A 15,980-nucleotide genomic window follows, 5' to 3' on the forward strand; every position below is an offset into this window, starting at 1 on the left:
AACTTCCTAAGGATGCAGAGATGGGATTAGGAAAACCAAAACCCATCTCGGGTTTAATCTGGTGTCCTGGTTTCAGCTGAGACAGAGTTAATTGTCTTCCCAGTAGCCAGTCTGGGGCTATGTTTGGGATTTGTGCTGGAAACAGTGTTGATAACATAGAGATGGTTTTGTTACACAGAGATGTTTTTGTTGTTGTTGTTGCTGTTCTTGCTGTTGTTGTTGTTGTTGTTGTTGTTGTTGTTGTTGTTGTTACACAGAGTCAAGGCCTTTTCTGCTCCTCACACTGCCCTGCCAGCAGGATGGCTGGGGATGCACAAGAAGTTGGGAGGGGACACAGCCGGGACAGCTGACCCCAACTGACCAAAGGGACATTCCATACCATATGACATCATGCTCAGCTTATAAACGGCTTGGGGTAGAGGAAGGACAGGGGGGAGCGGCAGCATTTGGAGTGATGGCGTTTGTCTTCCCGAGTCACTGTTACATGTGACAGAGCCCTGCTTTCCTGGAGATGGCTGAACACCTGCCTGCCAATGTCTTGCTTTGCTTGCACGTGTGGCTTTTGCTTTGCTTATTGAACTGTCTTTATCTCAACCCATGAGTTTTCTTACGTTGACACTTCCAATTCTTTCCCACATCCCGCTGTGGGGGAGTGAGCGAGTGACTGCGTGGTGCTCAGCTGCTGGCTGGGGTAAAACCACAACAGTCCTTTTTTGGCGCCCAACATGGGACACGAAGAGTTTGAGATAGTAACAGATTTGATTGGAATGTGCTGGATTGAATTTATAGCTGTTATTGCTGTTTAGCTATTAATTGGCAGGCTCCTGTGCTTGCCATGGGCTTGCTTGCCTTACTGTGTAGTAGAGTCCTGTGCTCGTTAGTGGCTGCTTTTTGCTTTTGCTGCTCGCTGTGCTGCTGTACTGCTTATCATCTTACTCTGCTGTGCCTGGGAGCAGTTTGACAACAGCAATGGCAATGTGTCTGGGCTGGCAGATAGCCAGGGCATTGCTGCTGTTTCTGTGCCGCTGTCCTGGACAGGCTGGAACTCCTGTGTGCACTCAAGTTGAAGGCATTGTGACCTGTGGATGAGTCCACATGGGAGCAGGACACCCCAAAGCATCTATGGCCACGGTTATATCTGTGCTGCAGCAAGTATAGCTCTGGAGGGATTGTGAGCCAGGGATAAGTCCATGCTAGAGAAGGTACACCGGGGAAGCATCTGTGTCTGTGCATGGGGTCATGCTGGAGCACCTCGAAGTGTGTGGCCGTGGATGAGCCCGCGACATCGTGGTGCTCAGTTGCCAGCTGGGGTAAAACAATGACATCTGGTGAGGGACCTGAAGAACAACAAGAAAAGGCTTCTACAGGTACAGAGAGAACAGATGCAAGACCAGGGAAAATGTGGGCCCACTGGTACATGGGCCACAGGCCCTGATGACAAAGGATATGGAAAAGCCCAAGACACTCAGTGCCTTCCTCATCTTAGTCTTCACTGCAAAAAGTAGCCATCAGGCATCCCAGGGCCCTGAGACCAGAGGGGAATCTGGAGCAAGGAAGACTTAACGCTTGGTGCAGGAGTCTCAGGGTAGGGACCAGTTAAACAAACCAGACACACATAAGTCCACGGGTCCTGAGGGGATGCCCCCATCAGCAGTGTGCCCTGGTGGAAAGGAGGACAACAGCCTCCTGGACTGCCTTAGGAAGAGCAGTGCCAGCAGGTTGAGGGAGGTGATCCTTCCTGTCTACTCAGCACCGGTGACTCCACTTCTGCAGTGCTGTGTCCAGTGCTGGGCTGCCCAGGACAAGAGGGGTATGGGCTTCGTGGAGTGAGTCCAGCAAACAGGGCAACAAAGACGATTAATGGACTGGAGCGTCCTTCGTACGAGACGCTGAGAGAGATGGGACTGTTTAGCCTGGAGATGAGAAGGCTGCAAGGGGGTTCTTGTCAATCTAGACGAATATCTGACGGGAGGAAGTGAAGAAGAGGGAGTCAGGCTCTTCTCAGTGATGCCCAGCCATAGGACGAGAGGCAATGGGCACAAACTGAAACACAGGAGGTTCTCTCTGAACATCAGGCAACACTTTTTGACTGATCACTAGAACGGGTTGCCCAGAGAGATTGTGGAGTTTCCATCCATGGAGATACCCAAACACTGTCTGGACATGGTCCTGCACAACCTGCTCCAGCTGACCATGCTTGAGTAGGAAGGGGTTGTACTAGACAGCCTCCAGATATGGGAAAGTGTGGGGCATGGCATGAGAACTGCCAGAGGTGACAGAGAACAGTGTGAGAAGGGAACACAGGCACAGGCAGCACCGTGTGTCCCGGCTGGGTCTCACAGGCGGTTGAAGAGCAGAGACGTGAGAAGTGACCGGACTGCAGAGATAACTGAAGGGGAGCATCAGGGATCTTGTTGTCGGTCAAGTCTTGCAAGGCCTACAGTGCCCTGGGGAGCCATCAGAGAGGCCATTGAAGGGGCCAGGTGACGCAGGCAATGGTATAGGAACTAGCCAAGTTGGGGATGGGAACAGCAACCTTGGGATCAATGGGGCAGAAGTAATTGGTGAGGGTTGTTCAGTGGGGAGGAGAGTGGGGCAGAGAAAGGGAGGGATCCAAGTGGACTGGGAGGAAGAATTGTGTGGAAGGGGAGAGGAGAGGGATGCAAGGAGCCAGCTGCATGTGAGACAGGGTCAGGTCAGTGCTGGTTCAGCCCAACCCTGTGCCTGCTCACTGTGGTCTGTCCTGCCTTCTTCTTCAACTCTGCTCCTGGCTGTTTGCTGTGTGACTCTTCTCACCAGCGTGTGTCTGTTTGGGGGTGAAGATATGTACGTGCTTCTGTGGCCAGGCCAAGTGGGGCAGGCTGGAGGAGGAGGACAGCAGGATGTGGAGAGACCCAGGGCTGGAGCGGCCTGGTGAGGAATGGCCCCAAGGCTGTGGAGGGCACCTGGGCAGACCCAAAGCCCAGGCCCACACTGGAGGGACTGTGGCTGTGGCTGTTCTGGTGGGTATGTGCTGCAGGGGATGCACAGACCACTTGTCACCTTCACACCAGACCAGCCGGAGAGGGGACTGGGAGGGGTCTGTTTGTGGTGGTCATGGTGGTGTGTGTGCTGCTGGAGGTGTGGTAGCTGTAAAGGTGCTGTCCCTGGTTGGAGTTGGTCTGTGACGGGTCACCTCTGTCCATCTTTGTTTCCTTGCAGATACCGGGATTTAGCACTTTCTCTATGGGTGAATCCAGCTTGGGCCATCGCTCACCTTGGGGTGGGTCCAGTCACTGCCCACCACAGACATCTGCAGGCAATGATGAGCTTTCCTCTCCAAAACACAAGGAGAAACAGGCCCTTTTGGGGTGAAATTCCTTGGGCCTGTTGCTTACATCAGATTTTGAAGAACAGCTCAATTCTAAGGAACTGCATTGAGGACATGCCACTTTATTGCAGAGGTGCTATGAGAGAGTCTCCTCTGACCCAGGGTTAGGCACTTCTTTTATACAGGTGAGACACAGCAAGTTCATTCCTCAGTAGCAGTCAGAAGAATCTAAATATTCATTTAGGAATAGAATAAACACCAACACAAATATTAAAAACAAACAAACGAACAACCAAACAAAACAAACCACAGCACAACCAAAAACCAAATAGATAACACTGACGATAATGATAAATACAAACAAAATAAAGGTCTGCTATTAGATAGTCTGAGAGTCACTTCTGAAGAGACATGGAAGGTTTATAATGACTCAAAAACATCCATGAAATCACTTTCTTAATGGCCTCCTTGAGCTCCTGGTTCCTCATGCTGTAGATGAGGGGGTTCAATGCTGGAGGCACCACCGAGCACAGAACTGCCACCACCAGGTCCAGGGATGGGTAAGAGATGGAGGGGGGTTTCATGTAGGCAAATGCAGACGTGTTGATAAACAGGGAGACCACGGCCAGGTGAGGGAGGCACGTGGAAAAGGCTTTGTGCCGTCCCTGCTCAGAGGGGATCCTCAGCACAGCCCTGAAGATCTGCACATAGGACAGCAGAATAAAAACAAAACAACCAAATGCTACACAGACACTAACCACAATAATCACAACTTCCCTGAAGTAGGAATGTGAGCAGGAGAGCTTGAGGATCTGGGGGATTTCACAGAAGAACTGGTCCAGGGCATTGCCCTGGCAGAGTGGTATAGAAAATGTATTGGCCATGTGCAGCACAGCATAGAGAAACCCACTGCCCCAGGCAGCTGCTGCCATGTGGACACAAGCTCTGCTGCCCAGGAGGGTCCCGTAGTGCAGGGGTTGGCAGATGGCAACGTAGCGGTCGTAGGCCATGACAGTGAGGATAGAATACTCTGCTGAGATCAGAAAGAAAAAGAAAAAGAGCTGTGCAGCACATCCTGCATAGGAGATGGCCCTGGTGTCCCAGAGCGAGTTGGCCATGGCTTTAGGGACAGTGGTGGAGATGGAGCCCAGGTCGAGGATGGAGAGGTTGAGGAGGAAGAAGTACATGGGGGTGTGGAGGTGGTGGTCGCAGGCTATGGCAGTGATGATGAGGCCATTGGCCAGGAGAGCAGCCAGGTAGATGCCCAGGAAGAGCCAGAAGTGCAAGAGCTGCAGCTCCCGTGTGTCTGTAAATGCCAGGAGGAGGAACTCCTTGATGGAGCTGCTGTTGGACATGTGCTTCCTCTGGGCATTGGGACCTGTCCAGGGAGGAAAAGTCAGTGAAGAGCTAGGGGAGACTTCTATGAGGAAGAGGCTTAGTGATGAGCGAGGAGAGCCAGTCAGTCCATCAGCCCTGGTCTCAGCCGCCCTGTGCTGGCACCTTTTTGAGCTGCAGGATGATCGCACCCGGACGTTCCCCCCAAAAGGAGCTGGGCACTGCTGAGAGCAGAGGAATCCATTTCCCAAGTGCACATCTCCAACCCCCTCAGCCTGTCTCACTCTACCTGAGCAGGATCTCAGCCCTCCCCTCCCAGCCGGGAACACAGAGGGCTCTCTGCAGCTGTCTGCAGGCAGCCACCCAGCAGCATTTTCATGGCCTTAGCACTGAGGGGTCTTCTCCATGGGGCTCCTGGGGAACACCGGGATGCCATGGGAGAGCTGTGCCCTGGGGGAGGGCAGCCTGCAGCCCAGCAAGACCCCCCAGGGAAAGAAGCAAATGTCCTAAAGACGGGGTGTCCTAAAGAAGGAAGAATGGGGTCATTTGTATCCCCTGCAGCCCGGGCATTAGGCAGGGACTTGGACACTTCATTCCCATGGACACATCTGCATGGCAAGACCCACAGGGCTGGTCTCTGAGCTGCGTCTGAACCCCACCCCCCCATCCCAGCAAACCTGGTGATACGATCAAGGGGAGCAGAGACAGGAGGGGAAACCCAGAGAAATGCCACAGCGCTGCTGCCGATGGAGGCACTCGGGTATTTGGTAATATCTGCTCCTCAGGGGTCAGGCTGCCGAGAAGGTGACCTTCAGGGCAGAGGCTCCGCTGGGTGGGAGAGCAGAGCAGGGGGTTTCTCCGGGGAAGGTGTCTGCACTGCAGGGGATGGCAGGGAGGTGCCCCAACCCCCCTTCCACAGCATTTCTGGGAACAGCTGCCTCTCACTCCCTGCTCATGTCTCTGCTGCCTGGAGCTGTCCCTGCCAGGAGCTGTTCCTCTGTGCTCAGGTCTCCTCCCTGCCTGTGCTCACAGAGCCCATGCCACGGGCTGTGTGCTCAGCTCTGCCCTGCAGACCCCTCCTGGCAGCAGGGCACTGCCCAGGGGCACCTCTGTGTGCAGGGGCTAAGGAGCAGCTCAGACAAGTCCTAATGGGAACTGGGCTCTCAGTGCCTTCTCCAGAGCACAAAAAGAAATTCCCATCTCCCCCTGCCAACCCCGTTGACAATGATGAGACATCTCAAAGCACAGACTCCTTCCTTTCAAGTGAATTCTGCCATTTTTCCTCCTGCACACAAACATCCTCCCAGAAGATCCCACAGGCTGTGGGATGTACCAGCTTGAAGAGGTCCCTCCAGCAACCACAGCTGCTTTTCCCTGCAGACACAGACTTACCACGTAGGGGGCTGTGAAGAGTTCTCTTTGAATCAGCTCTCAGCATCCTCTCACCCCAGGCTGCCTTTAACCTCTCTTCTCCTCCCTCCTCTCCCCTCGGTGCCTGCAGGCAGTGCCCTCAGCCCTGCTGTGATTTGCACAGGAGCTGCTCCTGGGCAGAGATGTCTCTCTGCAGTGCTGCCCACTTGCCATGAGCTCCCTCCATCCCAGGAGCCTGGAGCAGCTCAGCAGCAGAGGACCAGCCCAGGGCAACACTTTCTCTGCCCTCCCACACTCCCTGCAGATGTCCCTGGGGCTCCAGGGCTGAAGCTTCTCAAAGGCATCAGGGTCTCTCCTGGGGAGCGTAGGCTGACACAGACTGAAGTCATCACTGACTGTCCCTCTCTGAGCACTGGAGAGATGGATTTCAGAAGTGGGATTTTTCCTCCCGTGGCATGGTGGTCTATGAGAGGTTGAAATGTTCCCCTCCCTTAACCACACTCCCTGTCCCATGGCCAGGCAGGTCACCGCAGCAGTGACAGGCAGGGATCATTTCCCCCCACGCAGGGCAGGGATTCAGCGGTGTCCATCAGGTCTCTCCTCTCTGGTGAGTAGTCTGGAGACTGGAGTGGGCTTCAGCTCTCCCCCACACACCCCACAGACCCACAGGAGGTGGGATTCCTCTTGCCTCAGCTCAGTGTGCACACCGTCCATGAGTCAGTACAGTGACAAAGGACTGGCCATTTTTTCGCTCAGCAATGTCTAAAGTCAGCTGGATGGCTTTCACCTCTGCAAACTGACTCAATTCACCTTCTCCTTCAGCAGTTTGTACGAGTCGTCATGGAGGACTCCATCCAGCAGCCTTCCACCTCAGATTTGCTCCCACAATATTATGACAGGGCGCATCTGCACACAGGGCATACTGCTTCTCATTTTCTGGTGGTTTATGACATGGTGTGTCCTCTTCAGCACGTGTCACGTCCTCTTCTGGCAACACTACAAAGTTTTGGCCTTCTGGCCAGTCCATGGTCACTTCCAAGATTCCTGAGCAGTCGAGGTTTTCCCATTCAAGCCTGTTGTGTTATTAGCACAACCCCTTTACTCCACATAGCATCAGTTTCATTATGCAGAGAGGGTTCCCTCCCTTTGAACATCCAGCCCAGTACAGGCAATCGAGATGCCAAGATGGGTTGTGCTTCAGTACCAACTCCTTCTGAAGTGGCTCAAAGCCCTTCATATGCTGCCAATATCTTTTATTCAGTTGGACTGCAGTGGGCCTCGGATCCTCCATATCCCTGGCTCCAAAAACCCAGGGGTCAACCTTGAGTCTCTCCAGGTGCTTTCTGCCAGAGGCTTCAGGTGGGGCCGTGGTCCCTGGCTGTGCTGTAAAGCATGTTTTTCACTTCTCCTCCGGTCTAGACTGGCCCAATGGCTATCACACCAACTATCGCTTGTCTAATTTGTTCAAAGGCTTGTTGCTGCTCAGGACCCATTCAAAGCTGTTCTTCTCCTGGGTCACTTGATAGAGAGGGCTTATGATGAGACTATAACCTGGAATGTGCCTTCTCCAAAAACCCACAACACCTAGGAAAGCCTGTGTTTCTTTTTTGTTAGGTGGTGGCAACAAACCTGTTATTTTATGGATCACATCCATTGGGCTATAACAATGCCCATCTTCATATTTTGTTCCTAAATCCTGGACCTTCTGTGCACGTCCTTTGCTCTTCCTTTATTTTATGGCAAAACCAGCTCTCAGAAGAATCTAGATCCCTCTTTTCCCTTTCTCAAACACTTCCTTTTCTGTCTTGCCCCACACAATGATGTCATCAATACACTGCAGGTGCTCAGGAGCTTCACCCTCTTCTAGTGCAGTCTGGATCAGCACATGGCCAATGGTACTTGCTGTTCTTGAACCTGCAGCAACCCCCCAACAGAAGGATCCTCTGAGGGACTGGCAAGCTAACGGCTAAACATCTTCTCTGTACTCAAGGCAGCTATACCAAAAGCCAATTGGTACCCTGTTGGGTCTTTGAAGTACCCTCTCTGGAGGTGGTCTACGTCAAGGATGCTTCTGGACCAGTCCCAACGGGGTGCTTTTGCCACTCTTTCCCAGTTAGGCTTTCCTCAGCCTCCAACACAGACAGTTCTTGGGATCCTCCCATCACTCCAGTAATACAAATGGGTTCTGCACCTTTGTCACCTAATGGCATTAGAGTACATGCGCACCGGTGTCCCCAGAGCTTTATACTCCCATGGGGCTGATGTGTCAGGCCATCCATCCCACACGATCCAGTAAACTCGGTTGTCCCTTTCTTCTGCCCTGCTGGAGACAGGACCCCTTTATTCCTGGTCAGCATATTCATTCCTTGGGTTTTGTCACTGCAAAGCAGAAGTCCCTTCATCGGGGTCGAAAGTAAGATCAGCCTTTATACTCTGCTCAACAGAACCTGGAGCAGTAGTTTCCCTGGGTGGATGCCTTTTGGCTGGTTCTTTGTCTGGCAGTTCCAGTACCCAAGCTTCTAGTCTCCAGGTAGGTTCACCATCCCACATCCTCATGCCCTCCCCCTGGTCACACAGATGGAACCGCAGGATGGCATGTGGTGTGTGCCACCAGTACCTTGTCCTCTGATCAGAAAAAGGCTGAGTCTTAATAGGTGAAACCTTGGTGTCTATGAGAGAGGAGAGCATCTGCTTTTAAATGCAAGGACAATTGCTAGTACAGTTTCACCACAACTGAGAAGCAGGCCCATAGGGAGGAAGCGAGATTCTCTTTCAGTTTCTGGAGGGTGCTGGCCAATCCATCCACAGTTGGTGCCTCTGCCTCTGTCCAGCTCTTTATCGCCGGGGTGTTGGCATATGTTAAGTGGCTATCAAATGCCATCCGCCTGATTGGCACTTACCTCAAAGGCACCCTTGACCTCTGCTAAGTCAATATTCCTCAATTATGACAGTGCGTACAATTCATCAGTTCCTTCCAAAATAACTTCAGAATACAAATCACGTCACAGCATATTTAATCAAGTCAAAAAGTTTAAAAAACATTTTTTTAAAAAAAAGTTTTTAAAAAATTTAAGCAGTCAAAATGAACATCTTCCAGGTGACTGCCTGCTCTTTGGGCAATTTCCAAAGCAAATATTCCAATAAGTGGCCTTCAGTCTTTTCACAACTGATCCACAACAGGTCTCTTATTTATAGTCAGTGTCCCGTAAAGACACAGCCATATCCATAATCCTTAAAAATGACATATAACGTCAGTGAAGAATCTGAGCCATGTACAGTTCTAGTGAACCACTTCTCAGTCTATTTTTATTTCTTTGAAGCTGTGACAGCAGCCCGTATCATCATGGGAACAAAACCAGTGACACCTTGGTTTCACTGAAACTCGGGCAAACCCCCCACTGCCTTCAAAACCTAAACCAGATTTTTACCACCAGCCTTTGATTCCCACCTTGTGCCTCATAAGAATGAACTATCCTCAGACCCTCATAGCCAGAGGACTAAAACAGAGCACTATTTCAGTGTCAGACATGTGACATGGACTGCTGGATGGTTTGGGAAGTGAATGGTGATGGGGAAGCACAGCGTGGTCGCTTGAATTACTGTGGCACATAACAAACAGAGGATGACCTTACAGAGGAACATGCCAGCCTGACAAAGGATTCGTGGATCTGCTATCATAATGGTGATGTCCCATGGACTCAGTACAGGCAAGGAGTCCAGTGCATTCAATGCTGCTGTTGCTGAGTGCGGCTAGTGGATTTGCTGGTCATTACACGTGGTTACTTCTGACCCTCAGCTACCGACAAGTAAATACACGCTGCATCTCCTGGCCGAGACCTTACTGGCCCTATCTCCTGCCAGTGCTAGCTCACACCACCAGTAAAAATGCTGGTCTTCTCATCATGCAGAAAGAAATAAATAAATAACTATCTGTCCTGTTATCTATCTCTTCTGATAGCTGTGGGCATCTACGGGGAGGCAAAACAGGGGTGCCTGAGCTCGTTGATCCAGAATATGCCCGTCTTCATTATGAGTATGTCCCTGCTAACAGAGGTGCCAGCTATTCCCTCTGCTCTTTGGGGCACGTGCATCCTTGAAGAGAGCAGTGATGGCAGATGGTGTGAGTGTCACGACTGGAAGGAATGGGTGCATCGATGCCGGATTGCTGGAGAAGGTCTTGCTTGGCTTGTGCGAGCCAGGCCAGCAGCTTCCCCCAGCAGCTCTCCCCACTCAGAGGGCAGAGCTGAACCACTTGCGGACAATGCCACAGTGCTCCTGCCCCACACTGGTGAGAGGATGCTGCCCAGGGCCCCCAGGATGGTGATGTCTGGGTCAGGGGTGCTGTGAAGGAACCCCCCCTGGAAAGCCAGGGAGAGCTGCAGGGCAGGCAGGGGGGCAGAGGGAAAGGGACACAGTGCCCCTGGGGAGACAGCTCCATCACCCAGGCTGCTCTAAGCTCCACTCCTGCAGGACTCCCCTGCCACCAGGCTTTCCCGAAGGACAGTGACACCCCAGCTGTCAGGCTGCTCCCCTGGGACTGCCCCCACCTCTGGGCTCCAGCCTGTCCCCAGGGGCGACCCAGGAGTGCAGAGTGCCCCAGGACCTGCTCTTCCCCGGTCCCTCAGCACTGCCCTCCTCTGTGGGCTCTGCCCACTGCCAGGGCTGGAGGGAGCCCAGGTGTCCAGGCTGCTTTACCCCCCCCAGACTCCCCCCGATCAGGCACTCTCGTGAAGCACCACGATTGCTGAAAGGGTTCCTTGTCCCACGGGCCCAGGGCAAACACGGCTTATCAGAGATGCTGTGGGGACAAACATCCCTCCTCTTGCCAGGGGAGCTCTGTCTCCGTGATTAGCTCCGAGTCACTGCCTGGACACAAGTGCGCACTTCATCGTGTCCCTCTGGATGGCCACATCCTGCTCAGGGACAGCGCTGGCCTGGGTCAAGGACAAGGGCATTGAAGGGACACTTCATGGGGACAAGGGCCTTTGGTGAGCTGCGACCAAGTCCCAGCCAGGGCCAGGGCTGGAGCCAGAGCCTTCTTGGGAACGGGGTCACAGGGACCCACTGTCCGGGGGCAGCTCTGCAGAGTGGGACCCATGTTGTCTGGCAGGGCATGGTGGCCCCAGGCAGTGGCAGGGGGAGGGCCAGGGCAGGGGATATTCCCCTCTGCCCTCTGCTCCGGGGAGGCCGTGCCTGGGGACTGGCCCAGTTTGGGGCCTGCAGTACAAGGGAAATGGCAGGGGGGCTGGAGCTGGGCACTGCGACCACCTCAGCACTGCCCCCGAACTGAGCCATCGTCTCCCGGTGCCCAACATTCATCAGTGCTGCCCATTGCCTCCAGCAACTGAAGATCCCAGTCACCTGGCTGTGCCCACTGCCCATGTCCCCAGTTGTCCTCTCACCTCCCAGCATTCCCTAATCCTGGAGTCCACGATGCCCCAAGAAGAGGGATCAGTCCCAGCCCCCATTTTACCCAGGGGGCTGGAGAGGGGTCAGAGACAATCCTGCTTAGAGACCCCTGGTTTGAGGCTGGCGTCATCTCTGGGGGAGTCCTGGAGGGAACGACTGGCCTGAAAGGTGAGGAGCACGGGGAGATGGCAGTGCTGGGAGGTGAGGGGCACTGGGAGATGGGGGATCTGGCTTTGGAGAGCTGTGGGAGGAAGGTTTTGTGTTAGAGCAGTGGGTTGTCACCGTAAGGCTGTCAGAGGCGCACTGCCCACCCCCCCCTCGCCACCCGCAGATGCCTGGGCCCTTCCCTGTGCACCTGCCCCATGCCAGAAGCTGGACTGATGCCGAGGAAAGGGGCTGGATCAGAGCCAGAGGCAGGGGTGACTCTGTGCCAGGCTGGGCTGGTTGCCAGGGCTGGTGTCTCTGCCAAGCCTGGTGTCTCGGCCAAGTCTGGCTTTGCCCCGGGAGCTCTCAGGTTGGGGAGGGGCAAGGAGGAGTCCTGGGAGGGATAAATCTGCCCCTCACCTTCTCCAGCTTCACCCAGGACTCACCACACTGCAGAGGAAGATGAAGGTTGCAGTGCTCAGCGTGGCCCTGCTCTTCACCATCCTGCTGTGCACCCCGGGAGATGCTCAGGTGAGTCCCCAATGCCACGGGGAGGGGCTCAATGCTGGGGATGGGTCACGGCTGCAGGACATCAGCTCTCCTGCAGCACAAAATTGTAGTGGAGAGCCCAAACCCCCTTGAGTTGGCCTCTCCCGTTCCCAAGCAAGGAGCTCCTCCAGGCTCCCCTGCACCTCCAGCCCCAGCCAAGACAGCTTTCTCCCTCCCACAATTCTGCCTGTTCCCTCCACAATTCATCTTCTTGTGCCCAGAGCCTGAGTTCCTCAGTGAGTGGTTGGACCTGCCCCCTCCTGGGAGGGTCCACCACAAACTCCTGTGAGGGCCCCTGCTAGTTTCTTGTCTTGGTGGCCACACATCTCTCCCTTTGGGCCTCCCCATCTCATCCTTTTGGTCCCCTCAGACATCTCCTCTCCAGGATCTCCTCTGTGTCTTACCTACAGTGCCCAAATGCCCTCCCTTTGATCATTCCCAATGCCTTTCTTTTGGTCTTTCCCCTCAGTCCTTTGCCTTTCCACTGCAGTAGTGTCCCCAGATGCCCTTCCTTCCACCCCCACTTCCAAACACTCTCCCAATCCCCTTGTTTCTGTCCTCTGCAATCCTCTTCCTTCTGTCCCCACCAACCACCTCTCTTGAAGTCCCCAAATCCCCTCCACTTCAATTCCTTTACCCCTCACTTGTATCCCACGCAGCCCTGTCCATTCAACACCCCCAGCCCAGTCCCTTGGGGTCCACTAATTCACCCCAGAGCCCTGTATTGGGTTGTGTCCCTGCCACACACACCCATTCTCTTTGGATGCCCTGAATTCCCCATGCGATCCTTGTCTCCATCCCCACCCCTGGTCCCTGCATGACCAGGTATCCCAGGTGACACTTGGAGGAATGATCCTGGGGGGGGAGCAGAAGGGATTTTTCTCCTCAGACCAGGTGGAAGCCATGGGCCTGGGGGGACTGGGGACACCTGTGTCCCACCCACAGCCCCACCAAGGTCCAATTCAGACCACCCCTTTGCTCATCTTCCCTAGGTTCTCTTGGACGGAAGTGGAAGTAATAGCCTGGATGTAAGTAGTGGGGTGGACTTGGAGGGTCTCCAGTCTGGGGAAGTGGAGGGCACCTTGGTCCTCCCATCCCTTGCTGGGACCGGGGACATGCCAGTGACCAGTGAGGTCTCATGGTCTCTCTGCAGGTGGGGTTAGTCAAAGATGGGCGAGTGAGGAGCACTGAGGTGGGTACCATGACTTCTGCTGGCCCCAGACTCTCCCCTCCATGGCCACGACACTGCAGGGCATCCCAGTGTGCCCCAGTACACCCCAGAGAACACCCCTGCACCCTATTGTCTTCCCAGAGAGGTGCCCTTCCCCAGGGTTCCCACTGCATTCCCATCCATCCCATTACAACCCGGTACACCCCAGGATGCCTCAGTACACAGCCACACACCCAGGTGGGCCCCTTCCCCAGGGCCCCCACTGCTTCCTGGGCACCACCACACAAACTCCTGTACCCCATTTTTCCCCAGAGGCACCTTCCCCAAGGACCCCATTGCTTTCCCCTGCCTCCCAGTACACCCCAGTGCACCCAAGCATGTCCCTAACCCTCCCTTTCTCCCCAGCCCCGTCTGGCTGACGTGTTGGAGAGGCTTTTGCGCCAGAAACGCCTGGTTGCCTCTGTTGATGTCTAGGTGAGCAGCACCATGGTGTCTCCAGCCCCACAAAGGATCCTGGGCCCCGGGGGATGCCTGAGCCCTTTGGGGTGGGCAGAATGTGGGTATGGGAGAGGGAAACAGAGGGGACTGTCCATGACCCATGCCCCAGGGTAGGCTGGACACAGCTGCCCCCCTGCCTTTCCTTCTACCTAGTGGGGCTCTACAGACCCAGAGGGTCACCGTGCAGACCAGGTAGGGGCTCTGGTGCCATACAGACGCCCAAGCCCACTGTGAGGGCTGAGTAGGGCTCTGGGGGATTTAGGGGCATCCCTCTGGGTGCCATATTGATCTCAGGAGAGCCAAGTGCTGTCCTGGGTGTATTGGGGGCTCCAATTCCCTTCTCCTTCCCCAGGTCTCTGCAGACAGAGATGGTGGGGGCAAGGCCCCTCTCATTGTTCCAGCTGACACTGGGGGTCACGTTCTGGGCTCTGTCTTTCAGGACTGGAACTGGTGGTGACAGCCCTGTCCTGTCCTCCCCCTCCAGAGGCAGGAGGAGATGATCATCCCTGGATGACCCCCCCCACCCCCTGGGAGCCCTGGGCCATTTCCTTCTAATGATCAATAAACCCCTTCAGCAAAGCTATGCTCTTGTGTGTGTCTGTGTGTCCGAGTCTCTATGTCCCCTCTCCTCTGCCAGTGCCCCGGGTCCTCTCTGGCTGCACCACTGCCATGAGCAGAGCGGCTGAGGGAGCCCGGATGCCTGGGGTGTCTCTGCAAAGGAGATCCCCTTCCCACCCACCACGTGGCCCCCGATCAGGGCAGATTAGGGCAAACTGGAGTGTCCCCCCAGGAGGCTGGGAGAGGCAAGGGGCAGACAGTGCCAGCCCTTGGGGCACGTGGTGCTTCGGAGGCACAGCGGGAAACAGGTTCTTACCAGGGCTCCAGTGAGCACCATCCCCCACATCGCACAATGGGGTGTCAGGGCAGGAGAGGAGCACGGAGAGGCAGCCTGGAGCCCTGGGTCCTCTGCCCCACTCTGGGAGGGGTGGTGGTTCCCTGCCCCATGGACTCAGCCCTCCTGGCTTCACAGGAGATTTCAGAGCCCCATGCTGGGCCCATGTGCCTTCCTGGACCCCCAGCCCCACACCCTTGTTGGGGACACCCCCCATCACAGACCAGGAAGGCAGGTCATGGGCTCTAGACACTGGACAGATGTCTGATGACACTGATGGCACAGCTACAGGAGGTAGCTTCTCTCTATTGTTAGCGCCATCAGATCTCCGATATACAGCGTTTCTGTAAAACTCAGATGCTAGAGTTATAACATGCTAGTTTGTGAAATACTGTACATTTCATTTCCAGAAAGTACACACAAGAAAACATCTACCTTCTTAGCTCAATTGTCACAGCTCTACTACACAACACAAACTTGCAGGCAATCTGGTACGAGATCTTTGTTGAGCTGAACTTCAGACCGCCAATGTAAACGTAAGCATTTTCTTCAGTGAGTCTCCATGTACTGGTGCTGTTTTCCAGCTTGGTATATCCAGCGCTCTCTGCTGCTTTTAGTGAATGTATCTGCTCTACCCATACGTGCATTGCCCAATATTAGTTTTCTTATCAAGCTTTTCTCCATTCTTATGTGCTCATGTACATTAAATCATTTTTTTCAGGGATTTCTTTAACCTGTCTCCTGTCACGTGCCAGCTTTGTTTCTGAAGCCATTAGAGCCCTCCACATGCTTCTGATCCACAGAGATTCCAACAAGACATCCTCGACCTCACTCACCTTGTGAGTCAGTTAGAAGCAGCTGCTTCACAGTTCCAAGGTTATGGTGCTAAGCTTTCTATCTCTGCTGTAGGAGTGTCCAATTTGGGGATCTTTTGGAACAAAGAAGAAATAGGTGGAGTTCTGGAGTCCGTGTCTCTGGAACTGTTCAGACAGCTTCCATTGGAAGAAGTCTTTTTGCACTGAAGCCCACTAGCATTTTGACTAACATCTGGCAGGCTTTGCTGACATAACAGTTAAAAATTAATGACGCCTTCAAGTAATTACAAAAGCAAAAAAAATACTGCCAGACGAGCCACATTATTATTATACCTTCTTTCTTTTCTGTCAGGTTTCTGCAGGCAAAAAAATGGTGCAGATGTTTTCTTTTCACATGAGCTGCCTCAATCTTCATGCTTTTCTTTAGTACGCTTAGGTTATTAGCCTGCCTGTAAACTAATACGAAATTTAGTGTTGTAGCTCTTT

The 15,980-nt window shown here is 54.0% G+C and overlaps 1 protein-coding gene across 1 annotated transcript in view; it reads right to left on the bottom strand.

The window, feature by feature from the left end:
• Positions 1-3,705: 3,705 nt before the first annotated feature.
• LOC129196848 (olfactory receptor 14C36-like) overlaps positions 3,706-15,980 on the bottom strand; it is a 28,134-nt gene continuing 15,859 nt past the window's right edge. Inside the window, exon 2 of the mRNA XM_054804818.1 lies at positions 3,706-4,744. Within this exon, the coding sequence (XP_054660793.1) occupies positions 3,706-4,744 (1,039 nt within the window). The remainder of the gene's footprint in view (positions 4,745-15,980) is intronic.

The sequence above is a fragment of the Grus americana genome, chromosome 27 (assembly GCF_028858705.1).
Source record: "Grus americana isolate bGruAme1 chromosome 27, bGruAme1.mat, whole genome shotgun sequence".
Lineage (NCBI taxonomy): Eukaryota > Metazoa > Chordata > Aves > Gruiformes > Gruidae > Grus > Grus americana.